The sequence below is a fragment of the Indicator indicator genome, chromosome Z, assembly GCF_027791375.1.
Source record: "Indicator indicator isolate 239-I01 chromosome Z, UM_Iind_1.1, whole genome shotgun sequence".
Taxonomy (NCBI): Eukaryota; Metazoa; Chordata; class Aves; order Piciformes; family Indicatoridae; genus Indicator; species Indicator indicator.
In genome coordinates, this window is record NC_072053.1 from 65,794,410 (window position 1) to 65,813,696 (window position 19,287).

Here is a 19,287-nt window from a genome sequence, read left to right on the forward strand (position 1 = left end):
TTGAGCAGAAAGTAGCAGAATGTAAATAAATTACCATTGGATGTAAAAAGGAAAATAATGATAAGGTCTAAATAATCCCATTGGACAGATATCTACCATAAAATTTAGATCTGTAAACTAACTCTCTCTCTTTTTGCTTCCTTCACTTTAGCAGATACTAGCTCTGGCTTCTGCTGGCTTTGCTGATCTTGGCTGCATTGCTTTGTTGTGGGTAAGTATTAACAAACAACTCTCTGTTCTTCTCTCTCCTTTACTGTGTACAGGGGGAAAGGGAGCAGGGAGCAGGAAGCTGTTGATAGCCCCCTGGTTTGTCCAGGGGGGTTCTTGTCCTGTTTATAAATTGTAAATATATGTAAATATTGTATATTTGGTACATATCCATCACATTTAATATTTAGATTGTACTTTTGCTTGTAAAAAGAGCTTCATTCACTTCTACTGAGCTGGTCTGGCAATTTTATGTTGAAGGGAATTTTCAACCCACCACACTGAGCTTCTACTCAAAAAGAAAGAAAAAAAAAAAGAAAAAATGCAGCAAGACATGCCAGCCTCAATGAGCAGTCCACTGGGGCAGTTTGTCTGGCACTTGCCACTTGTTTTGGTACTCCCGATGCACATATCCTCAAAAGTATAAAAATGCTCCAGGTGGATGGTGGGAGTAAGTTGCCTTGACTTTTTTTTCAGACATGAAAAGAAGCCCTTTTGAAAATAATGGGTGATAGTTTGAGTTCTGCAGGGAGAGGCTCAACTGACGGCAGAGCTGCACTTGAGTTGTACATGAGCAACTCTGATGTCAGTAGCAGTTGTCACAGGCTCCAGCCATTCTCAAAGCCAGCACAAACCAAATATACTGTTACAAAGGCCATCCCTGCCTGCCTTCCTGTCTTGTTATTTTGCTAGCTTGGTTAGGCAGAGTTTTAGTTTTAACTACTTCCAAGCCTTCTTCTATACAGAAATGCAACTACTAGTTGCACTAAAAGTACTGCAGCTCAGTTGTTTGAAGAAAATACAAAACGGTCATAATCTTCTAATTGGAGATGGAAGAATAGAGTATTAGTATTGTAATTTTAATGGGTTTGAAGATAGGGTGTTTAAAGCCTTTCCACATCTTGGTGGGCCCACGACTGCAGAAATCATTTTAGCCACCCACTCCAACGGGTTTCAGAGCCAAGTATGCCTCTTCCTGAAGTTGGTATTACCGACACTCTGTCTGACTGATCACTACTTCTGACCAAGCTGCCAATAGCTTCTCTCCCAGGCCAGGGCACTAAAAATACTTTTGAATTTCAGTATTTTGTTGCTAAACTGCTTAGGGAAAACAGCATCAATGCCTCTTATTTTCCTTTTACAGAGTTATGGTCATAGTAAATCTGTAGTCTTCCTAAGAAGCTGTGTTTAGAAATGTATGCACTAAATTAAGAGCCATAGGTATCTTCTTAAAAAGCTTTAGGGCATTTTTTAGCCTCAGGAAGATACAATAAATAAGTCCTGTCCTGGAAGGATGTTAACATTAAGAAGATGAAATCACTCCCCAATTTTGAAACCCCTGCTGCCAGTCTAGTATGAAGCAGGAAGGAATTATATGAAGGGAGGAGGTCCAGATGAGTTGCAACAGAGCAGTTGGAGTTAACTGTTCTGCCCTATAGCTTTCCCATTCACCACCACTAGCCACATCCCCCAGCAGCTACAGGCTGCTGACTTTTGTGGCAGGTGGCCATACCTTGCACTCCAAGTGGTCCAAAACCATTTCAAGAGATATGGGATCTCCTCAAGTCAAAAGTTGTTGAGGTTTTGTATTCAGAAGCAGCAAAATCAGTAGGCACGCAAGGCAGAGCCAGAGCCTCTGCCATGGGTAGCCAACAAGTAAGCCCCAGTCCCAGCAGTATGTATTTTTCATGACTGTAAGGCTCCTTGCCTCTGGTCAGCCTGAGGAGTGGTATGATCAGACACAATTTTCCCTCTTCCATCCCCCCACCCCCGAAACCAAAGTGTTGAGTGAAGGTATCAGGTATCTGAAAGACAAAATAAACTTTCAAACTGTAGCCCATCCCATGCCAGGTAAGATAGCCCCAGGACACCTCTGGATGGAGCTGGGAAGATTGGAGCTATACCTCTTAGCAGGTCACACCACCTTGCTGCTTCTGAATTTCCCCTTGCCTTGCATTTGTACAGTGTTGAGGATGGAGGAGATAAAACAACAGTGACACAAGGCTAACAAAGGCATAAATGCTTTTGAAAAAGGTACTTTCACTGGTACTTGGCAAAATCTCCCCACTGTGATAAATTGCCACACTAGAAGTGGGCTCCTGTCGCTGTGCACCCGGCGTGAAAAGTCTAAGTTTTCATTATCTGCATAGTGCTCAAATCTGCTATAAAACTGTAAAACTATGCTTCAGCCCAGTGGCTGTTCTACAGCTGTACCTAGGTGAAATGTAATTGCTATGAAATCACTATTTTTTCCCCAGTATTGCAGTGACAAATCTTGCCCCTCTCCCTTTCTTGAAACTGCAAAGGCAAAGCTGCCTTATGGCTTGTCTGACCTAATATACATATATAATACAGGACAGTAATGTAACACAGCATATGTTATGCCATTGTTGCACAACGCCTGGGCTAAGGGCACCAGCTACCTGGCCACACAGCATTGCTTGTCACAGAGGCACTTCCCTGTGATGTGCAGTAGGAGGCCAAGTGCCAGGGGCCTGTACAGGCCCTGGGGCCCATCACACCCCCAGGAGTCACGGAGGCTTTTCGGATGCATGCCATCTCCCTGCCTTGCAGTGGGGAGACCCTGCTGTATCCTGCCTATCAGAACGTGGTAGCACATCTGACATCGAATCATAGAACCATTAAGGTTGGAAAACACCTCTAAGATCAAGTGCAACAATTAATAACGCCCACTAAACTATGTTCTGAAGTGTGCCCCAAAGCGACAAATGCAACTGTGTGCTCCAACTCTTACGTCCCAGCCCATGGACAAAGGGGCGACCACAGACAACTGCCAGTTCACACTAGAAACCGCTGCATCCCTCTCCGACGGCTACCGGGTCTCGAACAGCCGTACGCAGAGCCACTCATCAACCGCCTGCCTCCGCCGCGGCGCCCACCTCCGCCCCCGCCTGCCCAAAGGCGCCTCCTCGCGAGCGGAAGGGAGGCCCACGTGCCGCCCGCGTGCACGGACGGGGGGCGGGGTCAAGGTGCGTGTCGGGAAGTGCGCATGCGTAAATGGCATGACCCTGTGCCGCTGCGCATGTGCCAAGCCGTCGGGGCGGGGCGGCGCTGTGCGGTGCCGGGCTGGGGTGGGCTCGGCGTCGCCGAGGTGCAGCGGAGGCGGTGAGCGTGTTTTCCGCAGCCTGGTGCTGCTGCTGGCCGTGGCTTCGCTAGCTCTCTCATCATGGACGAGCAGAGAGTAAGTACCTCCGGCGGGAGCCTACCTCCTCACGGGTCGGGTTGGGTGGCTGGGCTGGGCTGGGCTGGGCTGGGCTGGGCTGAGCTGAGCTGAGCTGGCTTGGCTTGGGCTGGGCTATTTAGGGGAGGAAGGCGAGCCTGGCTTCCTTCAGCTGGCTTTGCCTCCGGCCTTGGGCACGGAGGCTGCGACGGGCCTTCGGTGCTGCCGCCGGGAGCCGCCGAGAAGGCGAGTGGGGCGTTTCCGCGGCGTCTCTTCGTTGTTCCGGTGTTCAGTTGGGCTGCCTGAGGAGATTAACCGCTGCAGGAAAGGTGGCAGGCCATCTGGCTTGCTACGGGAGCTCAGGGAGGTCTCCTCCCTTCGAGAGGAGCCGGGAGCGGGGTGGCCGGGCGCCTCCCAGGAGGGGCATCTCCGCGTCTGCTGGCTTCGGGTGCTGGCGTGACTGCAGCCGTTGCTGTGTGTTAATGAAGTACGGCTCTGGTGTAGAGCTCTTTCGCATTGTGTATTCCTGTCATAAGTAATTATGGTGCATATGTAGGCCCTTCTGTTGCCCATTCATGTAATCCTGTGTTGAAGGAAAGTGATTAATGAAAGCGTTTTGTAGTTTTGTTTTCTTTTTTCTGTAGCTGCTACCCTGTAATTCCAACCTTCCTTTACTTGCCATCTGCCCCTCGGGGACATCACTGAGGAGCCTCTGCTCTTGGATCTATGCTCCACGTGCTTGCCCCAGGGATGGGCATTCTAAAAATGCCATCTCTGCATCTATGCCATCTCTGCGCAGAGTTCTGACTCAGCTTCTGGCTTTAATACTAGCAGTCCGAAAGGGCTTCAGTTACCGTCCGTGGAAGGCGCTAATTCCTTAGCTTGGAAACTGGCTGTGAATAGGTTCTGGATAATTAGCACTGCTAGCGGCTTCAAACTTACAGATCACAGATGTTTGCTATTTTAGATGAGGTGTTTGTGCTCTGCTACTTAATACTTAACGATGTTTTGGAATGTGAGATGTGAAGTGCCAGAGAAGTGTGCTTTTGGTAGATAGCAGAATATATCTAACACAACGTAAATGTACATTTCAGTCTGTCTGCCTTTGCCTGCTTTATGTAAGAATAGCCTCTGTCAGAAGGCGTAAATGAGGATTATTGCAGCTGTTGTGATTGGTCTAGCTTGGGTGTTCCTGAGCGGTGTCATTGATCATATTTGAATTTCGGTGAATTTCAGTGCTGCTCAGAGGTTCTGAATACAGTAGTAAGATTACAGTCTGTCTCATGTTTTACAGTACTTTGTTAATTTGCTGTTGTCGCATGCATTGTGTTGAGTACTCCTTCAGGCTTCTGCAGCTCCAGGGTATGGACAAATGCAGATGATTTAATTAGAGAAGGCTAAGTATGTTGTTTAGTTTGAAATTTGATCTGCCCATGAAGGTTAATGGCATGGGATATTGTCTTAGGCCCGAGGCTGCTTTAGGAACTCTGTTCCGACTTCAGTATGATCATGAGCAAGTTGATAACTTGCTTCTTAAACAGAGTAGATATAATTGCTTAGTTTATTGAAGTTCATTCTTTAACTTTCTTTAGGTACCCACCTGTTTCAGCAGGTACTATGTGATGTTACTTACCTACTATTCAAAGAAGGGTATGTTGTCTACTTCTATGCTTCTGGCAAGACTACAATTCACATATTGCAGGGCTTCTTCCACGTTTCCATATCCTTTTATACCATGTATTGCTTATGCATCCACACTGTTGCTTTACAAGTGTCATGCATTTTCTTTTCTTTGCAAAATATGTATTAGATTCTGAGAATAAGGACATAAAAGTGAAGAGCAGTGTGAAGCTCACTGACAGCAGCAAAAATGACATCTGTAGTAAACATGCCATAACATTTTGAAAAGAAATTTGAGCCTGACCCCATGTAATGCATATTAGTCAGAGAGGAAACTAAAAGAAAATTATTTATAATGGGATTCAATAAAATATGTCTGTCATTGGGCAGCAGATAGAAATTTTCTGCAATATGGAAATACTGAGAAGCTTTAATCAGCTTGGTGCTTTTGCAGTTCATTTATAAAATTGGTGGGTTTTCTAGTACCCTTTCTGTTAAAACTGTTTGTGACTTTTCCGAAATTCAGAAATTCCTTCAGACTTTTCAGAAATATTAAGGGAAGAAATGGCAACAGTGCAGTGTTTTGAATTTGGCATCTGTCTTGGTATATTTGGAAGAAAATCTATTAATTATGTATTAGTGAATAGAAAATTACACTAGAAAATACGATGTTAAGGGTTCCTAAAACCCAGCTTTCTGCTCTTGTGGGTGGTGCATCGTGCATTGTTTACGAAAAATTCTGTCTACTGCTGGTGGATGTTTTTAGGCATCTTGCTTCTGCATTTGTAGAAGACTAAACTTGTTTGGTTTAGTCTTGGTGGGATTTTTGTTTGAAGAAATTGGTAACAGTTAAGAAGTGCTGTACTGACTGCTGTTTAGTCAGTTGACTTCAATTTTAGATGTGGTGGAGAAACTTGTTTGGCAGCTATCTTCCAGTTGCTGACACGTATTTGGCTGTATAAAGGTTTTCTAATCATTCCTTATGTGCGGATCTTTGCCTGTAATTGTATCTAGCTCTAAAATTCGAAGCCATTGTTCAGTATTATGAGCAAAAAGGTTAGTATTTTTTTCTTGGTGTAAGTAAGCCCTAAAATCCTAACTGAAAGAGGATTGGGAGTTTCTTGTTCATCCAAATTGACAGTTAAGTTTATAGGATCTAAAGCTTAACTGTGGGCTGTGCGGCATGTGAAAACAATTGCCTCTGGTCAGCAGTGAATGGAGAAGCAACTGGCTGGACAGTGGCATTTCATTTCCTACTTTAATGTGTGGAAAATTGTCTTTGAATGTGGTCAGTTTTAAGCGGTCAGTGACAAGATTCCAATTGCTAACTGATCTAAAAATTGATCTGAAGGAAGTCAATTTGATCTTGTTTCTCTTCCTCAAGAGTCCTAGTTTCAGTCATTGCTATCCAGTCTGAAATCTGTGCATAACAGCATCACAATGCCTCTGGTAAAAGCAGTAAAATTTCACTTTCCTCTGCTGGTGGTTTAGCTTTGTGAGCATGATGTGATGCAAATAGGTGAGTACCAATCAGCAACTTCTTTGCAGATTTGTTGCCAACTGCTGAGGAAGAGGCCAGAACAAACAGATGTGAGCAAGGCTTAGGACTAGTAGAGAAGATTCCATATATGGAACATAATGTTGGTGTAATGAGTTGTTGTGTTGTGAAAGGATAAAATATTTGTAGCAAACAAATGTGATTTAAGTGGCAAATAGTTATTAAGAATTTTCTTACAGGCAGGACCTCTGCAATACCTATTTTTATGTGGCCTGGCTGTGTGCTTATTAGCTCCCCATCTCTCGATTTCCTGAATGTTGTCAAGTAACAATGTTAAGCCAAGCAACTTGAAACTGAGTCAAACCGATTAATAACATCTTAATTGTAGTTAAGGCAAGCTTTGTTTTTCTTTAAAGCCAAATATAGGATTTTAGTCAGATGTGCTTCTATAATTTGCTAACAATGATCCTGAATTAAATGCCAGAAAATTCTTGTTTACCTCCACAACCTTGTCCTTTATTTTTACTTAGGTATGCTGATATGCTTTGAGCTTTAGTTGTACAACTTTGCCGGGTTTCAGGTACCAAGCATTGATGTGTTTTTGTCAAATTTTTAGAATATCAACTACTCAACCAAATTAGCCTTAGTAGCTGTTTTTAATTTAAACATGCATTTTGATGTCCCTGACAGTTTTGCTTGCTCTCAGCCTTGTGAGCTGAATCTACTGCTGGAGAAATACACCAGAGAAATAGTTTTGATCCTCTTTCTCAGCTATCAGTAAGCTTTCCTCCTTGAGGTCATTTTCAATTAGAATATGTATATTATTTGCTACAATATTTTACCACTTGTAGAGTAAGTTTAAAAATCACTGTTAGAAGTTTTGTTCTGTACATAGAATAAACTACCAGCTTAGCTGTTTAACACTAGCTTTTTAAAAAAAATTTTCTTCTGGGTTAACTTTTACCAGGTGTTGTGTTTTGATTTGTTTGTTGTGGTTTTTTTTGGTGTGGGGAGGGGTTTCTTTTGTTTGTTTTGGTTTTTTTTATATTGGTTCTGTATTTGGTTTTGCAAGCACTAGCTCTCATATCTGGTTGCATATTGCTGAGTATGTTTCCAGTAGGTTTAAATTAATTGGGACTTGCAGTAACATAGGTGGCAAAACATTTGAAACAGGTGTATCGTAAACAAGATTCTTGATTTCTTTGAAACTTCTCTTAAATCACTTAAACTCTTAAATCTTTTAGTTTGTTGGAATTCTTGTTAGGTCTTTGATATTATTCCAATTTCCTAACAAAATGGGTTAAATTCAGAGCACCTCAAATGTGTATGATGAGTCTCCCATATATCTTAAAGTGGTGGTGGTGGTTAAAATTATTACAAGGCTCTATTACAACTTCTCTCCTTTGTTTTTGTAATTCTAGGAGACTCTACAAAGGATAGTCTCTACTCTAGCGAACAAAAATGATGAAATTCACAACTTCATTGACATGCTGAACCATACAATAAGAAACGTTCAGGTATATGTACATTAAAGTTTGTAGACTGTAGCTGAGATAGGAACAACTTTCCAGTTTTGTCATCCTCAAACAGTGTAGTGTATAAAGGATATGTGATAAGGATTGGAACCAGATAGAAAAGTGGTTTTTTATTTTTTTAAAAATATCTTTCCAGTTAAAAGGTGTGGTGGTTTTGCCTTTCTTGCAAAAAGCTGTTGTAGGGTTTGATTTGTGTGGATAGGAAAATCTGGATTTTAATGCAATATCTCAAACTCTTGTTAGTTGAAAGCAGTCTATTTGGTTTTTTGACTTCTTGTCTTCTTGGCAAACTGGAAAATGAGACCGTTCTAATACTTGAGAGAAAATTCTTTGCTCTGTCTCTGTTCAGTAGTTGCAGATTGTTGGGATTAAATGAAATTTGACCTCATTTTTTGAGCATCTACAGTGGAATGAGGTTTAGGTTCCTGTAGCCTATCAATAAGATGCAAGCTGTTTCATGTTAAATCTGAGCCCAGTCAGCTGCAGAAATGGAAATAATCCAACCCTCCTTTAAGATGGTTTCTAGAGTGCAGTTTCTAGTACCAAATGAAACCATTTTATATGGAACTGGATAGCTGCCTCATGAGGCAATACATATAAAATCGTTATAAGGAAATAAGGGCTTTTTGTCATGGAGCAAAGTTGCCAAGTGTGCTGGCTTTGTACAAGTTTGACTATCACAGAATTTTCATGGATTTCTGTCCTGCTACAGGTTAAGTAAACAATGTGACTTCCACTTTAAAAAACTAGTCTGCGTTCTTTCTGGGACAAATTTCAGCCATTTCAATTATCTTCTCAGGTAAACTCTTCTAATGCAATCAGTGAGTTGGATGAAGAATTTGATGGTCTGTATTCTATATTGGATGAAATGAAGGGGAGCATGTCCAGCACTATTCAACAAGAGGAGGCTCGTAAAATTCAAGCTTTGCAGGTAACTATGTAACTACATCTGTAAATTTTTGCACTTGAATGTAAGCAGTTTTAAACTCCTCTTTCAAAATCTTAACTGAGAAGGAGATTTTGATAGTGTTGTGAGAAATGCATTAAGTGTAAGGTAAATGTTTCTTTGGGGTAAGTACTTTTTCCTCATACCTTCTTCTAGGGTGCTTTCTGGTCTGGTCTCTAGCATATTTGTGTTCTCAGCATTGTTAGGCAGAAAGTAAGTGGTATTACCTGTAGAGCTTAGAGGTGGTGTGGAGCTGCATAGTAGCAGGATTTACATATTTACTACCTTCAAATTAATGAGCACCCTCTGAACTGAAATTAGTTTCTTTCTCCAATCTGGAATATGAGCATTGGAACGTGTAGACATACCTAAGTGATTTGATTTGTTCAGTCTTGAACTTAAAAGTTGAGAATGACAATGAGTATTCTAAGCACAAAGGCTGGTCTTCTGTTGGCACAACTGCCGCTTGTAAACTTCAGGCAAACTGTATATGCACAGTAGACAGCCCATGGGAACTGAGTGGGAGCAGGTGGTACACTGGTGTGTGCTGCTGCTAAAGCAGCTACATGAACTTCACCAGCTTGTGCTTCTGTAACTTTGTACATGAGAATCTTTCCAATGGGTTTCAGAGAAACAGAAACAAAAGCTGAACTTTCTGAAACACACTTACGTTTTCCAGTAGTGAGTACAAAGTTGGTCCTAGTTTTCAGAGAGCCTAATTGCATGGGGCCAAAGCACAACTGATTGTTTTAAGCAGAAGACATTTTTCCAGCTTTTTTCTTTAAATGGTAATAGTTGCAGCATTCTTGTGTCTTGTTCTTTTTGTTAATGCAAAGTAGTAAGGAAGATGTTTGTTCTTGAAAAGCTTCACGGAGTCTAGGAGCAGTTTCCTGAAACAAATTTCCACCAACTTCTGTATAAGGTCTGGTTTGTGTTTATACTTGAAAACTGGCATAGTTAAAGTTAAGCATTTAAGTATGCTTTCTCACCATATGTTCTAAGTTCCCTTGAAGTTTCTCAACAGATCTGCCCACATCCAGGAACACTTAGGATTTAAGTATTTAAAGTACTTCTCAATGAACAGCTCGCAGAAGAAATTCAGCTGTGGCATGTATCAGTAGTTCTAGCTTCTAGTGAAGAAAATCAGAAGTTAATTTTGCAGGAAATGTTCTGGTACTGAAAACTGTTTTGGTACTTACTCGTCTGGCAGTTTGACTTACCATTGATATTTTCTGATAGCTAATCTAATTTTATCAAGCTCAGGTGTGGTTGAATCTAGTTTTTCTGAAAGCTTTTCAATGTAATACAACTGTATCTAGAATTGCTGGCTGATATCTTGTGTTGAACAGCTGAGCTGCAACACAGGAAAAGATGAAGACAAGTGCAGTGTTACAGATCAGTGACACAGTTGTTAAGTTCCCTACTTACCTTTCAGCTGTGGCTGTTCTCTAACTATAGTCATAAAGGACCTTCTCTTTACTTGATGACAGACCAAGCTTGTCTGTAACTGAGGCACTGCAAGAGTGTTTTTCCTGACAGTTAATCTACCAAATCTAACTAACAGATGAAAAACATTGCTTTGAACACATTGATCCAAGCCATTATCTTTGGCTGGCACTGAAAATTAGCTTTATATGAGGAAACCAGGGAACTTCAGTGAGGTCTAAACAGCCTGCTTAAAGGAATGGAGTTGCTTTATTTGTTATCCTCTTAAAGTGCTTGTACTATACTTAGTCTTCTGTAGTTGACTGGACACTCTTGTAGAGAATAATCTGTTACTTAAAATATTAGGGCTACATATTCATGGGAAAGGGTAAGATTTTAATATTTTGATCCTTTCCAAGTAATTTCCTTGGAATTTAAGGCTGAAGATTAGAAAATGTCCTTAAAAGTTTGCTTTGTAAATATTGCTTCATTTTGGGACAGTGTATTTTAATGACACTATTAATTTCTAACTTCCAAATGCAAATGCATCATGGTAGGATGCTACTGGAAGCATCCAGTTACCACACTATTTTTGCAAAGCTGTTTGAAAATACCTCTTGGTATTTGCTTCTGCCTTTTTTTTTTTTTTTTTTTTTTTTGTTTGAAGTGTTTGCCTGGGATATACTGGCAGTATCATGGCATATCTGAGTTTGTCAGCACTGGATATTCTCCAATCAGGAGTGCAGTTGTATTAGATGACTGATAACTTCTGAAGCACACCATTAACACAAGCTATGTGGAAACTGTGTACAAACTTCCAGCTGTTGAACTGTTTCCTTATTGATATTTTACTCTTGAAATCTGAGGGGCAGCTGGCCCAGGTCAACTTGCCACACTTGACAAAACTAGTTTAACTTCAGAAGTGTTTAAAAACAATCTCTTCTTGAAATTGATATAACTGTTGGTTGCTTTTGAGACAATGTCTACTCTAGAGCAAGCTGTCTTTCCTGAAGATAAATAACTATTTGCAGTTGACTTGTTCTGTGTTATGTTAGGTATCCCGTGAGTAGGAAAACAGCTGTAGCTTGAATACGGTTGCAAAATCTGCTCACAGGTTTAAAATGCAGATCTTGTTTAACCTACAGTATGTTTAGGATCCTGCAGTGTATTCAAAACTAATATACCTCCAGTAAATAATACTGAAAGTTCTCTGTAATCTGTTTTATATACTAGAAGTGGTAATTTACTAATGATAGAGTTTTAGATAATACTGAAATAAATTTATCTTCTGCCCTTCTTCCTCTACTATCCGCATTTATTACACAGATATATTGATTTTTAGTATTGTCTTGTGACAGTTCTAGAGTGGTTGAGAATAAAATTACTGCCTTTTTCAAGTTTACTGCTACATTGAACAGTACCAGTTCAGTAACGAATTCAGTTCTGTAAACGGAAATTGTAATGCAAGAGGATATGCCATGTATCACTGTGCGTTTCTCGAGTACAGTGAGGTTCTAATCAACCTGCTGTGCCAGAGGTAATAGCTTTGATTAGTTAAGGTAATCATTTGTTACAAATGCATTGCAAAGCCATGTAGTTCTGGTTTGTAAACCACTTTTAAAATGTAAGTTAATTAAATTATTCTTACTTTCTGGTTTTGCTTCAGGATCAGCTTAGTCAGTGTAGTAATGCCCTAGAGAGTTCTGAAGAGCTGCTGGAGCTTGCTGCACAGTCGCTGGACATAAAGGACCCTGTGGAATTCTTAAAGGTAGAAAACATTAAATGGATATGCATAAGGCAGATACTGATGTTTGTGTTGGTTCAGATTATCATTGGCATTACTGTCTGGAGCCCGCAAACTTACCAGAAATGCTGGAAGTAAGGATAGAGAGGCAAGCAAAAACACAGTTGATGCCCCACTGGAGTCAAGTCAAGCACTATAGTCTTGAAATTTTATGCTCTCTAACAAAATTTTGATTGGCTCATTTAGAGGGAGGGAGTAGGGAGAGGAATGCCTTCTCCTGGCAAACTGTCATTATTAATCACATTAGCACTAATGCTAGGTAAGCAAACCCAGAAAGTGAGGGTGAAATAAATCTCTTTAAATTTGAAATGACATTTACAAAATGCATGATGGCCAGCATGCAGAGCTGTAGCAAGTGACCTGTTGTTGCTGTTACATTACACTTTTAAGAGAATCTTCAAATGTGTGCTGGCTCATGAGATGCTTGACATGCACCAGCAGCGTGCACTGGCAGCTCAAAAAGCCGACTGTATCCTGGGTGCTGAATCAAAAGGTGCATTGTGGCCAGCAGATGAAGGGAGGTGGTTTTGTCCCTTTGCTTTTGTGACACTCCACCTAGAGTACTGCATCCAGCTTTGGAACCCCCATCACAAGAAGGGCACGGATCTGTTAGAGAGAGTCCAGAGAAGGGCCACAAAGATGATGAGAGGGCTGTAACACCTCTCCTGTAAGGACAGGCTGAAGAACTTGGCTCTAGTTTAACCTGGAGAACAGAAGGTTCCAGGGAGACCCTGTAGCATCATTCTAATACCTGAAGGGAGCCTACAGAAAGGTAGAGAGGAACTTTTCATAAGGGCCTGTGGTGATAGGACAAGGGCCAATGTTTTTAAACTAGAGCAGGGTAGATTTAGATTGGACCAGTAGGAAGAAGCTCTTTGTTATGAGGGCAGTGAGACGGGGGAATATGTTGCCTAGAGAAGTTGTAGACACCTCATCCCTGCAAGTGTTTTAAGACCAAGCTGGATGAGACTTTAAGTAACCTGGTCTAGTAGTAGGAGGTGTCCCTGCCCATGGCGGGGGGGTTGGAACTAGATGATCTTTAGTGTCTCTTTCCATTCAAGCCATTCTGTGATCGCTGTATTCTAGTTGCAGCTGTCTGTGAATGACAAGGTGTTTGTTTCACAGAACTTCATGCTAGCTGTTTATCTTTAATTTGCAACCCTGAACTCTATAGCTGTCCTGAAAGACCTTACAAAACTGAATCCAGGGCAACTCTTCCTCAAATCCCTAAACTTTCTAATGCATTTGTATAATGTGTAGGCAAGAGTCTGGTTTGGGCCTGGCATTGTGATTCCAGTACAGGCAATGCGTACTTTACCACAACAGGCTTGTAAATGAGGCAACATCTATCTTAACTGGAAGGATATATTTACAAGCTAATAAAACAATTCTACATATACACTGGCTCTGTACAGTAGCCTTGCTGTAATAATCCTTGTGTTAGTAGTGGGCTCAGTCATGCCAAATCCAAGACCTGATTATTTCTGCCTTTCTGCATTTTAACAGGAACGAGGACACAAATTATTCTAAAAAAGCGGGCAGGAAAGCTGTTTCACTGTGTCAGTTATACCCTTTGGCAATGTGTTTATGTGCTGTCATGCGTCCTGAGTGTCAGCTTTGATGTATTTGCCTTGAAGAGTGACAGTTCCTAAACTGAGTATTTTACTTGGGACTTGAGTTTGAGTTGTCCTTTACACTTTGTCACAGTGATGTGCAAAAAATGAAGTTAGCTCTTCAGCACTATGCAGAACATAGCTGTGAACTTACTGTAAATTTTTTCTTTTCTAATAATTCTAATGGCCCCCTTTTTCTCCCTTCAATCAAATACATTAAGTAAAGTTATTTGACTGTTTACTGGAGAACAAATGTCTTTAATTGAAGTCTGAGGCTTGGGATACTGGGATTCAGTGAACTTTTATATGTGTCTTCTGATACAGCATTTAAAGATAATATTGCCATGGTTATTAGCTAGCTAAATCTATTGCTGTGCTCATAGCAATACCAAGTGTTCCAGTAAGGGTAGCTCCAGTCCTGACTTACTTTTGTTGGTACAGATTTTCTCTGGATCGCCTAGAAAATCAGTTCAGGAGGAAAAAAGCATGAAATTAAACTTTTTTTTGTCCCCCTCCTTCCGTGTGTGATTTTTGGTGACTTTGTTTGCTGAACTGGCCTACGTAGAAGTTAGAAGAACGTGAATTCCAGCACAGAGGAGGGTTCAATGGTTAGACAGGATGTGATTTGACATTGCTGGTCAGCACTGAGGTGGCTAATACCTGTCTTTGTCAGTAGCCTGAAAACAAAGTAAATTGAAAGGTGTTAAACCAGGACTGTTTTGCAGAAGACTGTTCTTAGCTACTGGGTATTTTGCAAGATGTAGAGGTTATGAGGGATGCTTTTGCTTTTGGTTTTGAGTAACTCTGCTTTGTCTGCAGCTGTCCTGTGGGAAAATAAGTCCATAGTTCCTACAATAGCCTTGGTTTGAAGTAAAACAAAGCTATTTCTTAAGCTAAATTATTTCTGAAAGAACTACTTCCCACTCTGGGAAAGTAAAATTGGTTTTATAGCAGAGGCAACTGTGGTTTTTATTCTTTTTTTCTTTGAACGTTCTTTTCATTTATTGAAAATGTTGAAAATACTCCACTGCTCTTTGATTTTAAACTGAGAAGCTACCTGATGTTTCCTCTCTCTTTTTGGAAGGGGAAGTATCTCAACTAAGTGCAACAACTGGATCTAATAGCAGTGTTCAAGCATGGTTTCCACATTTAAGCCGTTGCTCTTCGACAGTAACCTTACAGTCTTAGGTTTGCAGTTCCTCCTGACGAGGGACAGGGATTTTGTCTTTCCAAATGCCAGTTAATATTTCTTCGAAGTATACATTACCACTTCTGCATCTGCTTCAGTGATATCGTTTAAATGCTGGGAAAAACTATGTTATGTGGTTTTGAATAGGAAGGTATGGAGAGAGCCTTTTAAAAAATACTGTTATAATAGCCCAGGAACTTCTAGAGGAAAATTAAAGCAAGTCCTATTTGTTTGTTTTGTCAGAGTGTATGTCCTTTGATGTGTAGCCAAACAGGTCAAATATGGGTACATGCCACTAATAAGCACTTCATAGTTTCACAGAAAATGTCAATGATAGTCAAATCTTACTGTCCTGGATGCATTGCTCTTTTTAAATATGATAGAGAGTAACAACCGTTCAAGAGAAATATGAAGGGACAAAGTTATACCCAGAAAGTTGAGTAATTTGGAGTTTGGTGGGGTTCTTGAGATTTTTCCTGAGGTGATACATTCTTGCAGTTAGGGGAAAATTTATTTTGATGAAAATGTTGAACTCATTTTGATCTTCAAATCTGAGTAATACAGCTGACATTGTTCTCAGTCTCTTGCATGTTGTTACCATTGATACTTGCATGGAAATCCTAACTACTTTCTCTCTCTTCTTCCTGACATGAATCAAGGCTGCCAGACAGATCAAAGATAGGTACAGTACAAAGTCGATCACTTTTGTGTCTTTGAATTAATCTTATCCTTGAATATGTATTTGTTTTGAAAGGGTCATAGTCAGCTTAAATCAAATTCATTGACTTTTCCCTAAGTGTTTGTTGTGACATCAGAGTTTTTGAGAGAAAACTAAAACAACTATGCTTCTTGTGTTTTTCCTTGCTGTCTGTTTGCCTCTTACACCTTAATAAAGAGGGAGATGTTTTTAATGCCAGGACATAAAGCTCTGCAGCAAATACTGTTATTTTTTTCTTTAAGTATATAATGTGTATCATTAATGCGGTTTATAACTTTTTATTAATACCTAGTGGCTGACATTTAATAATGTTTCAAGCTGACTCTGCCCCTTAAGTGTGAGAATATTGTTTGGAGTTGTAAGTACTTGCAGATTTTGGTAGCTGGTTTTCCTTTTGAATGTAGAAAGTCTTGTAGCTGTTACAGTATTTCTAGGGACATCACTCTGACTAATGCCAGTGAAATTGCTGTTTCTGGTTGATCTTTGACCTTTTTCAAACTGTTGTTTAGAAAGCAAAACTTCACTGTTACAAAATAAATGCTAAGACCATTTTTCTTCACTTGGAAGAATAACTATGTTCTGCGAGTCTAACCTTCTGCTTCAGATTCTGTGGTTCTATGCGCATAACATTTTGAAGTACAGCTCACTCAGTGTTTCCAGCCTGTGTTGCTCTTATGGACCAGATAGGTTGACTTTCTATTACAGGTTTTGAAGGAAGAGTCTGATTGTCTAATTTGCTGAAAGTTTTGTGTAAAATGAGGAATTGCTAGAGAAATTAATCTTTGCTTTTCCAGGAGTAAAGATTTAGTATCCTTAACAAATTGGAGGGTTAGTGGCAGTGGTGGGAATCTCTATACTTTTTATCTGTGATAAGCATCTTCATACTGTTTTGGTTTCTTGAAATGCTGTGTTGTCTAATCCTTTTGAACCAGTTGTGGCTGTTTCTCTAAGACTGGTGCCTAAACAGAAATTGAAAAGCTATCTGAAGCTTACTACTTAGTGTTCTCTTACTGCTAAACAGAGAATTATGCTTTCTTAAGCAGAGATTTGCTTTACATGTCCAGCCAAGAAGTGGAATCTGTTGGACAGCCCATACTGAATTTCAGAGCATCAGCTCTGTCATGGAAACTAATTGACTTGTGTTTTATGATGTTCCTGTTCAGTGTCATAATTAACTTACATCCCAAAATTATAATAGCTTGCCATTCTTGCCACGCTTACATCTTTAATACTCAATTTTGTATTTCTTCCTCCTTCACTACCTGTTGTTTGTTTTGTTGTTGTTGTTGCCATTCTTTAATGGACCTGTAGTTAGCTTACAATCTCTTACATACTGCTGAATTACTTAAAGTGAACTATTTCTTGGGATTTAGTAGGTGTTCAAAGGGTCCCACAGACCAGTGGGTGTAAATTGGATACAAGTGTTTGCAGTTGACTTTCTTCTGTGGTGTTACTTTGTAGGTGAGAATCTGTTTTAAAGCAGGAGTTTAGGACCTGTGTGGGGTCTGTATCAGTGTTAATCAAATTCTATGTGGCCTGATGTCTTCAGAGTGACACAAGTACAGAGTTACTTCAGAGTCCTCCTTTTTTTGGTGGTGTAGTTGATGGCGTACAGGAGTGTTTTAGAAGTATTCAAAATAAGGATTGAGCTAAGATACCAGAAGTGGAAATGGAAGCTGTGCTTCAGTGTGTCATGTAAAACTGATCTGATACTTGCATGTTCCAAAGCAATATGGTGTCTGCAACTTAAATGTTTCTTCATCCTCTGAAGAAATGAGAGGTAGATATGAAATCAGAATATTCAACATGTTCACTGCTATTTCTAAATGCCTTAAGCAATATTTAACATGTGAAAAATACAAGTTTGGAGGTAATGAGTGGATCTTGTTGAGGAAAAAAAAGTCTGTGGACCTTTTTAAGCTAAAAGTTTTGATTTTCAAATTTTTAAATATATAAAACATCCTGATTCTACAGTGTTTTAGGTGCTTTTCATCCTACTGATTTGGTGTAAAGGGATATGAGTTTTTTTTCTGTCACATCCAAGGTTTTTCACTGGTAAAAGAAGTTTTAAGTTTCTTTCCTGTTACCTCTAGTATTTCTTTGCCTGGTAATATGGAAGAACTGGGAGCTCACACCATATTCTTTGAGACAGTCATGTTAGCAAACTTTCTATTTTGGAGTCTGTGCTAAATGGCAAACAGTTGTCTATTAGAAAAATATTCTGGTCTTTGATGAAGTATTTTGGCTAGCAGTTCGACACTAACAGCGCAGATAATCTGATGCCTGTTTCAGAACTGGTTTTAGGACTTAAAGGATGCAAAGCACATTTCACTAATGCTGCTGTCTTGACCTTAGAGTCACAATGGCTTCAGCGTTCCGCATCTCTCTGAAACCCAAGGTCAGTGATAGCATGACACACTTGATGGTGGACTTCGCTCTGGAAAGGCGCATGCTCCAGGCTGTCAAGTTTTTGCCAGGTAAAACCTGTATGCAAAGAGTTTAATTTCTTACCACGTGAATAATTTACTGTATTAAAAAAAAAAAAAAACAACCAACCAAAAAAACCAAAACAACAACAACAAAACAAAACATCCAAAAAGGCAAAAAAAACAACCTCATGCACACCTTTTTTCAGTGTACTTCAACTCATTCATGGGATATTAAGCTGAATACCTTGAGGTAAAAGATGTTTGTTTTTTTTTAATTGTCTTAATTTCTACATAATGTAACATTTCATAAAATAACAGTGGTCTCAAAAGTGAGAATGAGTCTTCCTGACTGTTTTCTTCTTGAGTCATCATTTCCTCTGTACTTCCTGAAGTTATCATAAGTTTTTCAAGGCTGTACCTGCTAGCTCGATGTTTAATAATACTCTGAAGTGTAGTCATCTGCATTAGTGTTATATGTGGGAGTATAAGCTAGTATGTCACTTTAAAGAGTGGTGGTATGGTCTAAAATGCAAGAGAGGGATAATCTACTAGGGTGCTGATAGTACCATAATAACAAATACATGCATCAAAATACCTTTTGTCAGATTTGCAAGTAAACTTAGGTGCAGTTTGTGTCCTTCAAATATTTTTTTTCACATTGCTTTCCTATTTAAATCACTTTGCCCTTGACTGATACCAAGAATACTACTGGCAGGACGTAAATTGTTTCATCTCTAGGTCACTAATCCAAATCTGTTAAGGACTTGGCAGCATCAGTTTACATTTCTGCACATTTATCTTGTATGCTGCAGAGTCAGTATGTGGTAGCAGGTGTAGTGAATTACCAGCATTATTCCTAGAGGTCAACTGGCAGTCTCTAGGCAGAAGTTAACCTTTTAGTTTTAGGCTCTGCATGCTCTGTATTTCATAAGATAAGGACATAATGTAGGTAAGTTGATCACAGGGCACCTGTTTAACAGGAATGGGAGTGTAGTGCTCTAACAGCAGGGATGAACAAAACCTTGGATCTAGATCAAGATAGTCCACTGTAAGCCCAAGCTATCAAATTACTCTGACACTCAAACACTGATAACTCAAAGTGTTGCAGACAAAATTGCACTG

The 19,287-nt window shown here is 40.0% G+C and overlaps 1 protein-coding gene across 4 annotated transcripts in view; it reads left to right on the top strand.

Annotated features, from left to right (window-relative positions):
• The first annotated feature begins 1,848 nt into the window (after positions 1–1,848).
• FSD1L (fibronectin type III and SPRY domain containing 1 like) overlaps positions 1,849–19,287 on the top strand; it is a 30,035-nt gene continuing 12,596 nt past the window's right edge. For 3 of the 4 annotated variants that reach the window (XM_054397486.1, XM_054397487.1, XM_054397490.1), the window contains exons 1-6: positions 3,395–3,409; positions 7,928–8,023; positions 8,841–8,972; positions 12,079–12,180; positions 15,678–15,700; positions 18,092–18,213. In XM_054397486.1, the coding sequence (XP_054253461.1) occupies positions 3,395–3,409; positions 7,928–8,023; positions 8,841–8,972; positions 12,079–12,180; positions 15,678–15,700; positions 18,092–18,213 (490 nt within the window). Of the gene's footprint in view, positions 1,864–3,394; positions 3,410–7,927; positions 8,024–8,840; positions 8,973–12,078; positions 12,181–15,677; positions 15,701–18,091; positions 18,214–19,287 lie in introns of those variants that run through there. The other variant, XM_054397489.1, reaches the window with a different exon arrangement.